Raw genomic sequence first — 17,911 nt, 5'->3', positions numbered from 1 at the left:
CGCGGGGAGGGTGTGCGGGGAGGGGGGCGCGGGGAGGCGGGCGCGGGAGGGGGTGCGGGTAGGGGGTGCGGTAATGGGGCGTGGGGAGGGGGCGCGGTGAGGGGGCGCGGTGAGGGGGCGCGGGGAGGGGCTGCGGGGATGGGGCACGGGGAGGGGGCACGGGGAGGGGGCGCGGGGATGGGGCGCGGGGAGGGGGCGCGGGGAGGGGGGCGCGGGGAGGGGCGCGGGGAGGGAGTGCGGGAAGGGAGCGCGGTGAGGGGGCGCGGGGAGGGGGCGCGGGGAGGGGGTGCGGGGATGGGCGCGGAGAGTGGGCGCGGGGAGGGGGCGCAGAGAGGGGGCGTGGGTGGGTCGCAGGGAGGGGGCGTGGGAGGGGGCGCAGGGAGGGGGCGCGGGGATTGGGGCGCGGGGAGGGGGCGCGGGGAGGGGGCGCGGGGAGGGGGCTCGGGGAGGGGGCGCGGGGAGGGGGCGCAGGGATGGGGCGCGTGATGGGGGCGCGGGGATGGGCAGGGAGGGGAGGGGAGGGGAAGGGAAGGGAGGGGAGGGGGGAGGGGAGGGGAGGGTGGAGGGGAAGGGAGGGGAGGGGAGGGGGAGGGGAGGGAGGGGAGGAAGGGGAGGGAGGGAGGGGAGGGAGGGAGGGGAGGGGGAGGGAGGGGAGGGAGGGGAGGTGGAGGGGGAGGGGAGGGGCATTGTGGTGAGGGTGGAGGAGAGAGGCTAGGGGAGGGGATAGGGTAAGAGGGAGGGGAAAGGGGAAGGGGGAAAGGGGAAGTGGAAGGGGTGAAAATGGGGTGTTTGGCTCATGGGAGGAGAGGTGGGAGGGGTTCAGGCCATCATGCGGTTATCCATCCCTTTTCAACTGGAAGGCCAGATGGTTTTGGACACCTAGCTCGTCTCCATAGATTGCTCCTTCTCCTGGGAAGCGAAGCATGAGTTAAAGTGGAGCCGTTTCCTGGATTGACCGCGTTGACTAAGGAGGATGGAGCCCCCCTCCCTGCGCTCCCTCCCTGCGCCCCCTCCCCTGCACCCCCTCCCTGCGCCCCCTCCCCCTCCCCCCCCAATCCCACACTCTGGCCTTTCCCCTTCCAGTCCTTTTTTTTCAGGGATGTGTGGGGAACCCACGATCTTGTCTCTTCTGCTCAGGCGTCCCCATCATCCAACAACCCTGTTCACCACTTCATGGCAGCAAGGTGTTGGTCAAATCATGGACCATTTGAGCCCCTTCAGCTGATCCATCTGAACCTACCCCACAACAATATAACCCTTCCTTCCCCTCACATGAATTTATATTCATGTTACCTATCTTCGAGTCTTTTTCATTGTCCCTATTGTACCAGCCTTGACTATCACCACGACATGGCATTCCAGGGACCTACTTCTCTGTGAGAAAAAACAGAGCGCTCTCGTCTCCGCTAAATGTTTCTCCTCTCACATTATTTAGGAGTCCTCTGGTATTCTTGCCCCAGAATAAATGTGATGGTTGTCAACCCGATCTGTACCTCTCATCATCTCGTGGGCCTCTATTTCAGTCACCTCTCATCCTTCATTGGTGTCCAGAGAAAAGCCCTAACTCTGCTAACCTTGCCTCATCAGACCTTTTCCAATCCAGGCACCATCCTTGTAAATCTCCTCTGGACTTTCTCCAAAGCTTCCACGTCCATCCTGTCATGAGGCAACCAGGAATGCACACAACAGCCAAGTATGGTCTGACTAGAGATTAATAGATCTGCAACTTTACCTCTCCGTTCTTGAACTCAATTCCTCTGACTAATGAAGGCCAGCACACAATATTCCTTCTTAACCACCCTATCAATTTGCCCAGCAACCTTGAGAGATCTATGGCGATGAACCTTAACATTTCTCTGTTCTGCCACACTGTTAATAATCCTGCCATTAACCACGAACTCTGCCCTCAAGTACAACCTTCAAAAGGGCGTCATTTCACATTTCGCCATCTGCCAATTCTCTACAAAACTCAATCATCTATGACAACATTCTACATTGTCCACAACACCTCTACCTTTGTCTCATCCGTTGACGTACCCACCATTCCACGCCCACCGTCATTCATAAAAACCACACAGCAGGGGTCCCAAAGCACTGGAGTACTGACCTCCAGGCAGCATATGTTCCATCTACTACTACCCTCTCCTTTCTGCAGACAAGTGAATTCTGAATCCAAACAACTAAGGCTCCATGGATCCCATGCCTCACGATGTACTGAATGAGGCCACCATGATGACCTTGCCCAACACCTCACAAAAATCCACGTGAAGCACATTCACCCTTTTACCTTCATCAATTTCGTTCATCGCCTCCTTGGAAAACTCAATCATGAACACAGGGCGAGCCCTAGAACTGCGGAGTGCAGGCTTCCCTAAACAAGGAGGGCACTGTTCAATGGAGGAGTAACAAGCCTCCTCTCATTCTCCAGCCCTGGCCCACACAAAGGCAGGAGTGGGGGGTCCATTTAAAGTCCAGTGACCCATCATCCATCTCAGCCATCTATCAATGTTAACGTCTCCACTCTCCAGGAAGCCCCGGACCCTCCAAACTCTCCCTCTTTCCCTTTCCACTGCCAATCACCCCCACCGCGCCCTCCTCTATTCAGAGAGCAACTTTCGCTGTTCTCTGACCATCTTCCGCTTGCTTCCACCAATACACTCATACCCCCTACCCCTCCACCAGCATCCTCCAATCACCTGCCAATGCCCTCTCACCCTCCTCCTGTATCAACCAATCACCTGCCAGTCCCCTTTCCCTGTATCCACCAATATCCTGACAGTTCCCCCCCCTTTCCACCTGCATTCACCAAGAACCTCGCTTGTCCCTTCCCACATATATCCACCAATCAGCTCTCTCACCCTCTTCCACCTTCTGCTGCAGGTCTCATCTGGATGGGCAGGTCTGGGTGTAGGGTAGAGTGAGGTTGGGTCTGACCCTCCCCCACCACTCCTGACTCAACATTGCTTACCTTAATAATCTCCACCAGCTGCTCCACCCCACTGTCCCTGGGGAAGATGAGCTGTCCCAATAACAGATCAGCCAACACACAGCCAGCTGAATAGACATCTGAAAGAGAGTGAGTCCTGGCGTCAATGTCACAAGGTACCGAGGGATGTGAGAGACGGTGGAATTGAAGTGTGGGGACTGTCCCATCGGACAACCCGGGGTCAGACACAGGGTGAAGCTCCCTCTGCACCGTCACATCACACATTCTCAGGCACCTCACCCTCCCTTGCCCTGGTACCTCTCCCTCCCTCTCCCTGGTACTTCTTACCCTTCCTCCCTCTGGCACCTCTCCCCTCTTTCTTTGGCACCTCTCTACCCCTCCCTCTCTCTGGCACCTCTCCCATTTTTCTCTGGCAACTCTCTCACCCTCCCTCTCTCTGGCACCTCTCCCCTCTTTCTCTGGCACCTCTCTCACCCTCCCTCTCTCTGGCACCTCTCCCCTCTTTCTCTGGCACCTCTCTCACCCTCCCTCTCTCTGGCACCTCTCCCCTCTTTCTCTGGCACATCTCTCACCCCTCTCTATGTCACATCTCTCCCTCGGATAACTCTGCCTCAATCTATCTCTTCCCACCTTGGACGAAGCTTTCTCTCTTTTACATGAGAACACTCAACCCCCCCCCCCCTCCCTATTTGAGACATCACCATCTCAGACTCGGGGTCGGAGGAGACAGTGAGTCAGTGCCTGGTGTCGGGTGAGAGGAGGAGGAGCCAAGAGACAGCATCAGAGGGTGAGTGGAATAAATAGCTGGACTTACCGGGGCTTGGGCTCAGAAAGGTCAGTCTCGGGGTCGGTGAGTCAGTGCCTGGTGTCGGGTGAGAGGAGGAGGAGCCGGGAGTTAATTGGGGTAAATTTGTAAGTGGGGGTCAGGTAGTGGGGGTCAGGTCTCTGGCATAGGGGCTGCCCCTGAGGTTCAGAAGGGAAGGAGGGATAAGAACAGGATACTTGTAGTTGGAGACTCGTTAGTCAGAGGGACAGATAGAAGGTTGTGGGACGAGATCGGGGATCCAGGTTGGTATGTTGCCTCCCTGGTGCCAGGGTCAGGGATATCTCTGATCAAGTACATAGCTTTCTGCAAGGGGAAGGAGAACAGCCAGAAGTCGTGGTCCATGTGGGGACCAATGACTTAGCTAGAAGTGGGGATGAGGTCCTGAAACAGGATTATGTAGAATTAGGTAGGAAGTTAGAAAAAAGGACCTCCAAGGTAGTAATCTCTGGATTTCTGCCGGTGCCACACGCTAGTGAGGGTAGAAATAGGAGGATGTGGAGGATGAATGTGTGGCTAAAGAGATGGTGTTGGGGGCAAGGGATAATATTTCTGGGTCATTGGGATCTCTTCTGGGGAAGGTCGGACCTGTACAAAAGAGACCGGCTCCACTTGAACTGGAGGGGGACCAATGTGCTGGCTAGCAGATTTGCTAGAGCTGTGGGGGAAGATTTAAACTAATTTGGCAGGGGGGTGGGGAACAGAGTGTGAGAGCAGAATCAAGGGAGCATGGCCACCTAGGTAAGAATAAAAACGATAACAAAGGTAAGATGGAGATTAGGGTAGAAGGTAGAAAAGAGAATGTATGTGAGGGTCATTCTCTGAGATGCATATATTTTAATGCAAGAAGCATAGTGAACAAGGTAGATGAGCTTAGAGCATGGACAGATACTTGGGGTCACGATATTGTGGCAATTAGTGAGACCTGACTAAAAGAGGGGCAGGACTGGCAACTTAATATTCCAGGATACATTTGTTTTAGATGTGATCAGGGGGAAAAAAAAAGGGGGGGCAAGTTGCTCTGCTTGTTAAGGAGGATATTACTGCCATGAGGTGGCAAGATGGTCTGGAGGGATCGTCCAGTGAGGCTGTTTGGGTGGAATTGAGGGGTGAAGGAGACACGAGGGTGCTAATAGGGGTGTATTACAGACCACCAAATGGGTCAAGAAAACAAATGAGGAACAAATGTGTAGAGAGATAATGTCTATGTGTGAGAATCATAAGGTAGTGATCATGGGAGATTTTAACTTCCCTCACATTGATTGGGATACCCATACAGTTAGAGGGCTGGATGGGCTAGAGTTCGTTAAATGTGTTCAAGATAGTTTTCAAAATCAATTAGTAGAAGAACCGACTTGGGACAGTGTAATACTGGATCTCCTGTTAGGGAACGAACTAGGTCAGGTATCGGACATTAATGTTGGAGATCCAGTTGGGTCTAGTGATCATAATTCTGTTAGTTTTAGGGTAGTTTTAGGGAAGAGCAAGGAGGGGCCTAAAGTTGAGGTTCTGCATTGGAGAAGAGCAAATTTCAAAAGAATAAGAAGGGATTAGGGGAGTATTGAGTGGGACAGGATATTTTCAGGTGAGGGTGTAAATGAGAAATGGAGGATATTCAAAAAATAAATTTTAAGGGTACAGAGTAGTTATGTCCCAGTGTGGATCAAAGGAAAGGCTGGAAGTCATCGGGAGGCTTGGTTTTTGAGGAATATTGGGAATTTGGTTAGGAGAAAAAGGGAGGTGTACAAGAGGTATAAAGAACAGATAGCTGACAATTTGAAGGAGGACTACAAGGAGTGTAGAAGGAATCTTAAGAAAGAAATTAGAAAGGCCAAAAAAAGGCATGAAGAGGCTTTGGCTGACAGAGTAAAAATAAATCCAAAGGATTTCTATAAGTACATTAAAAGTAAAAGATTAGTGAGGGATAAAATTGGACCCCTTGTAGATAGCGAGGGTAGGCTGAGTGAGAAGTCTGAGGAAATGGGGGAAATTTTGAATGATTTCTTTGCCTCGGTATTCACTAGGGAAAAAAATGTTGAACCAGTTGAGGTAAATAAAAATAGTGGGGAGGACATGAAGCATATAAGGTTAACCGAGGAGGTAGTGATGGCTGTGTTGAAAAAGATAAAGGTGGATAAATCTCCGGGACCGGACAAAATATTCCCAAGGACACTCAGGGAGGCTAGTGGACAGATAGTGGGGCCATTAACAGAGATATTTAGGATGTCACTGGCCATGGGGGTGCTGCCAAAGGATTGGAGGGTGGCACATGTGGTTCCGCTGTTTAAGAAAGGGTCTAAATGTAAACCTGGGAATTATAGGCCTGTGAGTCTGACGTCTGTGGTGGGCAAGTTGATGGAAAGTGTTCTGAGGGATGGTATTTACAAATATTTGAAGGTACAGGGATTGCTAGGGAGTAATCAGCATGGTTTTGTCAGGGGTAGATCATGCTTGACAAACCTGATTGAGTTTTTTCGAGGGGGTTACAAAAAAGGTTGATGAAGGGAAACGTGAATTTTGTCTAGTTAGACTTTAGTAAAGGTTTTGAGAAAGTTCCCCACAGGAGGTTAGGAAAAAAGGTGGAGGCATTAGGTATAAATGAGGAGTTAGTGAAATGGATTCAGCAATGGTTGGATGGGAGGTGTCAGAGAGTAGTGGTAGAAAATTGTTTGTCCAATTGGAGGCCGGAGACTAGTGGAGTTCCTCAGGGATCGGTCCTGGGTCCACTATTGTTTGTTATATATATTAACGATCTGGAAGTAGGGGTGGAGAATTGGATAAGCAAGTTTGTGGATGATACAAAGATTGGTGGTGTTGTGGACATTGAGGAAGATTACCGTAGATTAAAATGTGATTTAGGAAGGCTGGAGGTGTGGGCTGAGAAATGGCTGATGGAATTTAATACAGATAAGTGTGAGGTGTTACATTTTGGAAAGGCAAATCTAAATAGGTCATATGCATTAAATGGTCGGCTATTGAGGAGTGCAGAGCAACAAAGGGATTTAGGAGTTGTGGTAAATAGTACCCTCAAGACTGATACTCAGGTAGATGGTGTGGTGAAGAAGGCATTTGGAATGTTGGCCTTCATAAATCGGAGTATTGAATTCAAGAGTAGGGAGGTTATGATGAAATTGTACAAGGCATTGGTGAGGCCAAATTTGGAGTATTGTGTACAGTTTTGGTCACCAAATTATAGGAAAGATATAAACAAAATAGAGAGAGTGCAGAGAAGGTTCACGAGAATGTTGACAGGATTTCAGGGTCTGAGTTACAGGGAAAGGTTGTGCAGACTGGGGCTTTTTTCTCTGGAGCGTAGAAGATTGAGGGGGGACTTGATTGAGGTGTTTAAGATTTTAAAAGGGACAGACAGAGTAAACGTGGATAGGCTTCTTCAATTAAGAGTGGGGGAAATTCAAACTAGAGGGCATGGTTTAAGATTGAAGGGGGAAAATTATAAGGGGAACATGAGGGGAAATTTCTTTATGCAAAGGGTGGTGGGGATGTGGAATGAGCTTCCGACAGACGTGGTCGAGGCGGGATCATTGGTTACATTTAAGGAAAGACTGAATAGTTACATGGATAGGAGAGGACTGGAGGGGTATGGACCGGGTGCTGGTCAGTGGGACTAGGAGGGTGGGGATTTGTTACGGCATGGATTAGTAGGGCCGAACTGGCCTGTTCTGTTCTGTAAGTGGTTATATGGTTATATGGTTATCGTGGGATATTCTCTCCATCTCAATCTCCACGCCCAACACCCCCAACCCGTGACATCAACTTCTAACCTACGGGCTAACCCTCTCTCTCTTTGCTGGACAGTTCTGCCTTTTTGCCTCAAGTGACAGGGCTGCCTTCCTACAGTCCGGTTATTACTCACCGATATTGGAGATGTAGTCTGTAGCTCTAAAGATGAGCTCTGGTGCTCGATAATACTGGGGCCAATCAAATCTTTGCGGTGGAAAGCAAGGGTGTTTTAACTGAAAATAACACCTATGGCAGTGGTGACCAACCTCTTGCAAGAGCAGGACTTGGTGGCGGCCATGTTTTCTGTAGAGAATGAGAGGATAGACTGAGTGTATGTGTTCTTTGTACCTTTGATAGTCCTCCCCCTCCACCTATCCAGGGCCAGCCAAGTCACCCCCCCAGCCACCACCATCAAACCGTCGGGATTCCATGCCTGGGGGTCGATGTGGGATCAAACGTTCCATGAAGGGGTTGATGGTCTAAAAAATTTGGGGACATCCTTGAGACACACCAAGAGTCATAGCCTCCAGTCAGAGAGCCAGTCATCCACAACCACCCTTTAGTTTCTCTCACAAAGCCAATGCTTAAACCAGTTTTTGTTAAACAAGACCTACTGTGTACAAAGCCGTGTTGACTGGCCCTTATTTGTCCCTAACTGTCAAAATACTTCTATATCCAATCTCTTAAAGCACCTTCTAATGACTTGTCTACTCCTGATATTAGGTTCACCGGCCTATCATTTCCTAGGTTATTTTTGGAGCTTTTTAAAACAACGGGACAAGATGAGCTCTCCTCCAATCCTCCGGCACCTCACCTGTGACTAAGGATGTTATTCTATATAACTAATTTCCTCAAAATTGCCCTTTCTCCAATTTAAAATCTCAGCCCAAAGTCCAGACCAATCCTTCTCCATAATCTTTCTTCTTTGCTTGGCTTCGCAAATGAAGATTTATGGAGGGTTATGTCCACGTCTGCTGCAGGCTCGTTGGTGACTGACAAGTCCGATGCGGGACAGGCAGACACGGTTGCAGCGGTAGGAAGGGAAAATTGGTTGGTTGGGGTTGGGTGTTGGGTTTTTCCTCCTTTGCCTTTTGTCAGTGAGGTGGGCTCTGCAGTCTTCTTCAAAGGAGGTTGCTGCCCGCCGAACTGTGAGGTGCCAAGATGCACGGTTGGAGGCGATATCAGCCCACTGGCAGTGATCAATGTGGCAGGCACCAAGAGATTTCTTTAAGCTGTCCTTGTACCTCTTCTTTGGTGCACCTCTGTCTCGGTGGCCAGTGGAGAGCTTGCCATAGAACACAATCTTGGGAAGGCGATGGTCCTCCATTCTGGAGACGTGACCCACCCAGTGCAGTTGGGTCTTCAGCAGCATGGATTCGATGCTTGTGGACTCTGCCAGCTCGAGTACTTCGATGTTGGTGATGAAGTTATTCCAATGAATGTTGAGGATGGAGCGGAGACAGCGCTGATGGAAGCGTTCTAGGAGCCGTAGGTGATGCCGGTAGAGGACCCATGATTCGGAGCTGAACAGGAGCATGGGTATGACAACAGCTCTGTATACGCTGATCTTTGTGTGTTTCTTCAGGTGGTTGTTTTTCCAGACTCCATAATAAACTTGAAACAAATGGCATTATCATCACTGGACCCAAAATATTCCCCTCCATATACTTCTGTCCCCTGTCTTGTCTTGTTTCACAATAGGTGATCCAGTACTGCACTCTCTCTGGTTGGTAACTCTATATATTGATTTAAAAAACTTTCTTGGACACATTTGACAGACTCCAAACCATAAGTCCCAGTCAATATGTGGAAAGTTAAAATCTACTATTCCAACCTTATGTTTCCTGCAGCTGTCTGCTATTTTCTCCAGATTTGCTCCTCTAGTTCTCATTTACTGATGGGCAGTCTATAATACAAGCCCATGAGTGTGGTTATCCCTTTCCCATTCAACAGCTCCACCCATAGACCCTCAATAGTCAAGCCCAAGGGTCTGTTCTGTCTGAGCATTGAATTAATATTTTACCTGATGAGCAAAGCCACTCCTCCCCCTTTCATTCCTCTCTCTCTATCACATCTGAAACCACTGAAACGTTGTGCTGCCAGTACTGGGCTTCTTCCCACCAAGCCTTACTAATGGCTACAGTTTCAAAATTCCATGTGCCAATCCATGCTCTGAACATCTGCCTTTCAGACAATACCCCTTTCATTGAAATAGATACACCTGAGAACATTTCCACCAGATACATTTGATTTCTGACTTGACACAATCTGGACATCATATTTTCCCTCCTCCACTCCCCTATCTGCTCTGTCACTCTGGTTCCAATCTCCTTGCAAATCTAGATTAAACACCACCCATCCCCCACCCAACCAGAGCAACACTAGCAAACCTTCCTGCAAGAATAATCATCTCCCTCTAGTTCAGATTAACCGTCCTTCAGAACAGGTTCTAACCTCCCTGGAAGACAGCGTCAAATTTGAAACTGGGGTTAGTGGTACCATTAATAGCCCCGGGTGAGCTAACTAGGCCAGTCCGGTCACACTGTGTCTTGGTGCAGGACCGCCCACCAAGAGGTGGCACAGTTAGTGTTGCGGTAAGTGCAAAGGTGTGACAGCGCCAGCGACCGGGGTTTGAATCCGGCACTGTCTCCTGGGTTTACGTGGGTTTCCATCAGCTGCTCCAGTTTCCTCCCACCCTTCAAAAACACATCTGGGGTGTAGGTCAATTGGGTGTAATTGGGTCGCCGGGGTTCATGTGATGAAAGGACCTGTGTCCGTGCTGCATGTCTAAATTTAAATTTCAGGCTGTCCCATTTCTGAAAGACTGCTCTTCCCGCTCACCTTGAATCTTTTGCCCTGCAAGATCTTCTTGATAGAAATCAGCTCTCCACCATCCACCATCCTGGCCTGGTTCACCACACTGAAAGTCCCATTGCCGAAAATTTTAACATCTGCGTAGGGCACCTCCTTGGGGCCATAGGGTCCATGATCCAGTGTGGCCAGCACTGTTGTGGCCTTATTGCTATCTCCTGTGGGGCAGAAGCAGCAGTATTTACACATCCAGAGAGTACAGAACAGGCCATTTGTCCAAGATGGTCTCTATCCTTCCCTCTAACTCCCTTCCAAACATCACCTAAATGTCAGAATTGATCCTCTGGTGGTTCCTTCCAGTCTTTTTATTTTGAAAATTTTATTGAAGAATTTTACAAAATCAAAAAAAAATCTAAAACTAACTCCTACTACAGCCCTCCTTCCCCAGCCCCTCTACACCCCACCCCCTTCAATCCTCCCCACTTCAGAGCTTATTTGTTTTAAAAAGACAGTAATACCGATTATGACAGGTTGCTGGATGGTGTGCCATGTTTTTACATCTCTCAGAGAACCAAATTGGCAAAAAGAATAATTGAGTTGATGGGGGATTTCAATTTGGTTGAAATATGGCGACGGATGAATCCGACCGAGAAGGATTATTCTTTTTATTCAGCACGGCATGAGTCATTCTCAAGAATAGATTTTTTTGGGTATCAGCACATTTGCAGGGTAGGATTGAACAAGCTGAGTATAAGAGTAGGATTTTATCAGACCATTCGTTGAACTTAATTTCCTGTAATGTTGCCGAGATGGCGGGAATTAACTATCGTTGGAGATGTAATGAGATGTTGTTACAAAGGCCTGAATTTATTTTGTATGTAAAAGATTAGATTAAGTATTTTTTAGAAACAAATGCGGGATCAGTTCAAAGTAAATTTACGCTATAGGATTCTTTAAAAACATACTTACAGGGTCAAATTATTAGTTACACAGCAAAAATGAAGAAGCAATATAAAGCAGAACTTCAAGATTTAGAAAAAGAAATTGCAGTATTGGAGAAGATGTTTCAGAAAGATGCAGCAGAAGAGAACAGGATACAGTTATCGACATCGAAGCTTCAATTATCAAACAGAGAAAAACGACCTTATTGTTTCCAAATGAATACATGATTGAATTTTGTTCTGCCATCTTTGTCTACTCAGTTCAACATCATTTTTCCAAGTGACAGCGAGACGTTTTCTAGCTACTGCCAACCGTGGACGTATAAATGCAATTTGAGTTTCTCCAATCGCAAACCTGTCATTATCGTATTCATAGCTCCCAATAAACATACCCAGGGGTCGACATATAGATCTATTTTGAATAAACCGCACAAAAAGTTAATTATTTCTTCCCAAAAGAACCTAACTTTTGTACATTGCCATACTTAATGTAAGAAAGTACCTGTCTTTTCACCATATCGAAAACACAAATCTGACACACTAGATCCATCTTTTTTCAATGTTTCAGGAGTTTAATATAACTGATGCAAATATTTATCGTAAACCAAACTATACTGTACATTAATTAACTTCATAACTCTATCAAGACACATATCAGACCACTCCTCCACAGATATAGGCACATATAAGCATATATGTTTTAAATATATCCACCTTCGTCATCTTTTCTTGTAGTAACCTAAATTTCTGAAACAAATCCCTTTTTGCCCTTATCAACAATAAATTTCTCAAATTTCATTTGACCAGGCAATACTAGCTCTCTACCAAAACATTCTAATAAATAAATATCGTACTTGATAATAAGCAAATAAAGTGTTTGTGATATACCAAACTTCTCTCGAAGTAGAACCATCTACCTGGAGGAATAGGGTCAACAGCCATTCCCTTTGTCCACAACCCTCCTTCCCCAAGAAGTTCAGGTCACCCCTCAGCCTCCAGCATGCTCCAAGGGAGATGGAGCACTCTGAACTCCTCCCCAATCCCAAATGCTCAGCAGTACTGTGACCTTCCACAATGCAAACGAGACCTCGTCCCCAAGACAGCTCGTGGAGTGGAGGGAGCCCCTCGCTTCATCGCTCAATCCGGTTGAGCTGCCACACCAGCAATGTTTTCCAGCACCTTGATCTGGGTTCGTTGGTGGGGGGGGGGTGTGTGGGAAAAGATGATCAGGTTCTATAATCCAGTGTTGTGGGGTGTGGAAGGGCGGTTTTGTCTCTCATTGGGAGAGATCCCATTCTGGGGGGAGGGGAGTGTTCTTTACCATTCCTGTTGGAAGGGCTACCTTCCCTCCCACTCCCGACATCTGCTCTCCCCACGATATCTCACCCGTGCCCCGCGCCAATTCCTCTACCCCTTTCTCATCTCTCACCCAATACCACACTCCCAGTTCCCCCAGTGCCTTCCATCCCCTCCCACCCCAGCACTCCAGCTCAACCCTACCTCTGATCCAACCTCCCTCTGCCTGTGGTACACCCCCATACTTTCATTCTACCCTCCACTTAACCCCCGCTGCTACAGACCCCATCCCTGTATCCCTGCCCACCCCACTGCTCTCTCGCAGCTGCCAAGAAAGCGCCTTACATTCAGGATGGGGAGAGGGTGTTAAATGTGGCCTCTATTCTCTCCGCTCACACCGGGTGCAGGATGGTGCTGGAGGAGGCTCTGTCCCAGTAGAGGAGCCGCTGACAGGATCTTTATCTCACCCATGGGTGCGGGGCGCATCCAAACACAATGCCGTTGATCAGAGAGGGTCCCTGTGATGTTCCCACATGCGGGCCTCATTGCCCTTCCAGTAGAGACATCCTACTCGTACTGCTCTGCCTTGGTGCAGCTCAGCTATGGCAACACAGCAGCAGTTGCCCCACTCTGTGACATCATCTCCCCATCTGTGTCACCTCCCCTCTTTGTGACACCACTAGTGTAATGGCCAGGGACATCCAGCTATTTAAATCCTCCTCAATTTTCCCAAGCAAAGGGGGAGGGGGGAATAGTTCAACTTGTATAAGATACCTGAGTTGTTATCTCTTCCAACTCCTTGATATTTGATTCCATTTTGCGGCCACTTTAGTTGACTATTTTCTTGACATTGACATTGACTCTAATCTCCCTTAATAGGTGACATGATTTTGTATTTATCCCAATTGATCTTGTACCCAAAGATCTCCCCATTGACCTTCAGAGTGGAGCAAAGCTTGGACAACGAGAGTGTCCAGTCTGTTAGATCTATCAGAACATCTCAGCAAATAAATTGATTTTATGCTCTTCCTGGCCTGTTGTGAAAATTTTAATGACTGGATCCTGGCAAATAACCTTGGCTGATGGCCCCATGGCTCAAACAAACTGAGCTGGAGATAATGGGCACCCCTGTCTACTTGATCTTATCAGTGGGAAGGCAGGGGTCATTTATCCATTGGTCACAATTTTAGCCTTGGGCGCACGGTAAAACACCCTTATCCAGTGTATAAAAGTTGGCCCCAGCCCCAATTTTCCCAGCACTTCAATAAATGTCCCACTCTAGCTTGTGTGAGAATCGCAGCTCGCTGATTAAATAATTTTGCAGTCAATAGATGAAGCAATATAACCTTTTTATTCAACATTCTTACAAGAGCAGGTGTCCTTCAGAAAGGCACACACACTGCTATTCAACAACCTTTTTTTCTACATTTCTTTGTGTTAATAACCACTCCTCCATTATTTTAATTGGTTAGTTCACTGAGTAATTTATATGTTAGTTTAACCTATCAAAAGCTCTTCCTCTCCTCTATTAAAACCAGCCCTGGTTTACATTTCCCACTCCCCTTATTTCACTACCCCCTACCCTTATTTAATCTCATCCTTATCTGGTATGATGTCTCGTTCTTTTGCAATTTTTTTGGTATCATGTTGGCTTTGTCTGCAATCTCTTGCAGGAAGTGACATTCCTTTGTATTCCAGCAGACACCGCCCCCCCCACCCCCCCCCACCCCCCACAAGGTACGCATCTGCTTTCTCTGGGCAGCCATTATTAACTTTGCTCATCACATTCTGCAGAAACAGGCCTTTGGCTACTTTCCACAACCCCCCCGCCCTTATCTATTTATCCTGCTGTTTCTTCATCACTGGAGATAGAACCATAAAATGCCTCCAATTTGGATAACATCATCCCACAAGTCTCTTCCACTTTCTAAAGCTTTCACTGTCAAGTAGATACAGATTATCCCGTGTTGACCCATCTTCTATGTCCCTTAAGGACATTTGTTTCATAATTGCAGTTTCAATAAGCCGCTGTGTAAGCCCGCGCACACAGAGTATATATAATACTTTATCCCACACCAGTTAGTAATCCTACCACCACTATTAAGGAGTTCAGTATGGAGACTATTATTCCCTTCCATTTTCCAAAGTACAACTGCGGCCACCCAGTTAGTGAGGTGTCCACTCCCGAATTTTTTGGCCAACTCCTCAGCCAGGGTGGAGAGGCCCTGCTACGCTTTTGTAATAGTTCCATCTGAGCTGGATTGTTTGGGATAAAAGTTCAGCAATTTCCACCTAGCATTACACAGTCTCCTCCTTTCTCTGCTAACACCATATCTAGCGCTATTCTGTTTTCCCAAACCACGTGACTCGTGGCATCCAATTGCTCAGTGATCCCCTTTACAGCATCCCGGGTATAATTTATAAACCAGTGTTGATTGTAGTAAATATAGTTTATCCAATCCACATTTTTTATTAATAGTTTCCCACCAAAAGATAGCTAACTCAAACCCTGCTGCTATCGGATTGCGTGCCTTAAATTCATTAGGTACTCCCCTTGGCACGCCAATTGAATCAATATAAATTTGGTTATTTAAAGACATTCCCAGGAACTCCCTCTTATTTCTCCTTATCCCTATTACCTTCTCCCATTCAAATTCCAAGGTGAAGGGTATGGCCAATTGAATGCTTGCACAGGTGCCCTTCCAGTTGGGAGGAAGAATCAGTCTAAGGATCCTGCCTCCGCAGAACCACCATAGATCCATTCGACGTACATTCAAGGCTGAGTAGTTCCCTCCCCTCTCCTCCATCACGTCTTATACCTCTGTACATAGTTGTAACTTTCCTACATTCCTCATGAACTGTCTTCCTTGTCTCGAAATGCAGGCTGTGTGATTTCCTGACACAGTCGAGAATGCCAGTGGATTCTGGGCATCCTTCTTCTTCAGAGGAGGGAACATCAGGGACAGAGATTTACAGGACTGGTTACCCCAGGCCATTTTATCCTGATACAAGGCCATCATTCACCTCATTCCTTGTCCGTCTTTATCCCAACCCAACGGAAATGGAACCACCTGTGCTATCAGACGTCCAGAAGTGCATGCATAGCAATTGCTCTTTTTTAAACTCTTCACTGTATATTTTACCTATTCTACCCAGACATTTGTATCCCCATAACTCGTCTCAATCGTCTGTCTAAGGTCCTTTACCTCGACTACCTTTACTACTTTCAGATCATTGGATGGAGTATAGGGTTTCACGCTGGGCATTATTGTGAAGGTACTATCAGTTGGATTAGTCTTGGATCCTTCTACGATTATTCTAAAACAACACACCAATGGGACCTTTCCCCTGATGTTCATCCTCATTCCAAATTTTTTTCTCATCTACCCCTTTTGAGTAGGTTTTTCCATTCATTTCTTCAATCCCTGAGGTTCGTTTAATGGTCATATAGATAGGATTACACTCTTTGTTCCTGCAGTTAATGGCAAAGGGTCCTCTCCAGATTGATATATGAGTTTTTATACCAGATCTTGTACTAGGCATCCAGCCCCAGGTCTGGATGGTCCACCATACATCACACCAATAGGGGCAGTATCCATTAAGACACATATGTTTCTCCTGAACACTATATCGTCTCTGACTCTCAACCCCTCCACATGTTATTAAACTATAAGCATCTAACTGTATCACCTGCAGTTTAGAACTCTTGGGGATGGACATGGTGAACTTTACTGGCCCTGAGGGCTTGACGGTGGATTCTAATCCTCTCCCTATTGGGGTATGAATCTCATTGGCACCACCCTGGTTTCCAATGACCAACGCTGTCCTCCATATCCACCACCATCTCATGTTCCTTTCTACCGAAGGAGGAGGGTTGTACATCGGTATTTAAATTATCTTTCACAAATTAGTCCAAGTCCTGCTCTAATGACCATCACTGTCTTTTTAGCTGGTTCTTGAGCAGGTCTTTGGTGGGATGTATGTGCCAAGTTGGCGGCTCAGCAGGGTTGTCCACCAGTCCTTTCACTCTGGTGTGATGTGTTCACCATTTTTCAGCAGTTCTCATCACCGGCTCAGTGGTCAGGAGGGTTAGAAATGGTCCTTCCCAACTTGGCTGAAGCTTGGAGTCCCACCACATCTTCACCAGAACCCAATCACCTGGTTGTATTTGGTGGAGAGCAAATTCAAGCGGAGGTGTCTGGGCCAACAGACCCTTTTTCCTAAGAACTGATAAAGATGAAGCAAGAGCCAAGACATCAGTCTTTAGAAATTGGTCAGTGAATTCTACAGTTCGCAATTTCCCTTCTCTTCCCAAAAATGGCAGTCCGAACAGCATCTCATAGGGGTCAATCTGACATCCCTTTCACGTGACCTTCGGATTCGCAGTAAGGCTATAGGCATTTTGTCCAGGGTAACTTTGTTTCTAACACCAATTTGGACAATTGTTTCTTCAATGTCTGATTCATTCGTTCTCGCTGCCCTGAGGAAGGGGGATTCTGTGGGATATGAAAATCCCATGTTATTTCTAACTTTTGCATTATTTCTTGAAGTATCTTAGAGGTGAAGTGACTTCCTTGGTCAGAGTCTATGTTTATTCCACCAGCCCATAGCGTGGGATAATGTGCTTGAAAATAATCTACGATACTCCCCCTGAAGTGGCCGAGGCCATTGGGAATGTCTTTACTCATCCTGTCATGTTCCAGCTACCATTCTGAGGACTGTTCTCACTCACGGTGCGTGTAAGCAAGATTTGTTTTTACAAAATTAGAAAGAACCAGTGTTTATATAGGCATGTACTGCACAAATAATTTGCAGTCAAGTCAATAGAGTTCTTGCTGCAGAGGGGAGACAGACAAATTGAATGCAGTGTACTTACAGAAACAGCAGTGCAACAATGATCAGACGTTGGTTTGGATTAACTGTCTATCAGCTGTCAAGTAATCTGCCTTCAGAGATCCAGTGGCCCTCTCACCATTGATTTTTTTCTTTTCTGGCGTTGACCTCTCCCATCTTAGTTAATTGGTGGGTTAACTGGTGATTGTAAATTTGCCTCTAGTACAGATCGATGGTTAGAGGATCAGGGAGGGGAGTTCGGGATTATCCCAGAGAGAGAGAGAATCGGTTGAAAGAAAGTAAGAAGTAAAATGGCTATTTGATGCTTGTTCCCTGAGAGGTGGCAGAATGGCCGACCACTCTATCGTAAGGAGAGATGAGAAATATAAATTGAAGGAACGGCTGCTTTGGTACAAGATGAGCCAATAATAACATCAAATAATTGTTGAAAGGAAAGAAAAGAAAAATATTTAATTATAATTTTAAACATTTGGCACACCGCAAATATTCAATTGGATT

The 17,911-nt window shown here is 47.2% G+C and overlaps 1 protein-coding gene and 1 pseudogene across 2 annotated transcripts; both read right to left on the bottom strand.

The window, feature by feature from the left end:
• Positions 1-575: 575 nt before the first annotated feature.
• Positions 576-13,179, bottom strand: LOC138753922 (glycogen synthase kinase-3 beta-like). 2 transcript variants are annotated; one of them, XR_011351511.1, is made up of 5 exons: positions 12,905-13,179; positions 10,353-10,540; positions 7,645-7,814; positions 2,969-3,066; positions 576-909 (listed from the first exon to the last, which is right to left on the bottom strand). XR_011351511.1 is itself a non-coding variant. In XM_069917485.1 (5 exons), the coding sequence occupies exons 1-3, from the start codon at positions 13,103-13,105 to the stop codon at positions 7,758-7,760; spliced, it is 324 nt and encodes a 107-aa protein (XP_069773586.1). In that variant the 5' UTR covers positions 13,106-13,179; the 3' UTR covers positions 576-909; positions 2,969-3,066; positions 7,645-7,757. The 2 variants fall into 2 exon arrangements, 1 of the variants encoding a protein (XP_069773586.1); XM_069917485.1 differs by having other exon boundaries at positions 13,027-13,179.
• Positions 13,180-14,461: 1,282 nt separating this feature from the next.
• On the bottom strand, positions 14,462-15,825 carry LOC138762479 (uncharacterized; annotated as a pseudogene).
• Positions 15,826-17,911: the final 2,086 nt, after the last annotated feature.

The sequence above is a fragment of the Narcine bancroftii genome, chromosome 1 (assembly GCF_036971445.1).
Source record: "Narcine bancroftii isolate sNarBan1 chromosome 1, sNarBan1.hap1, whole genome shotgun sequence".
NCBI classification, from domain to species: Eukaryota; Metazoa; Chordata; class Chondrichthyes; order Torpediniformes; family Narcinidae; genus Narcine; species Narcine bancroftii.
This window is presented reverse-complemented; position numbering and strand designations above follow the sequence as displayed.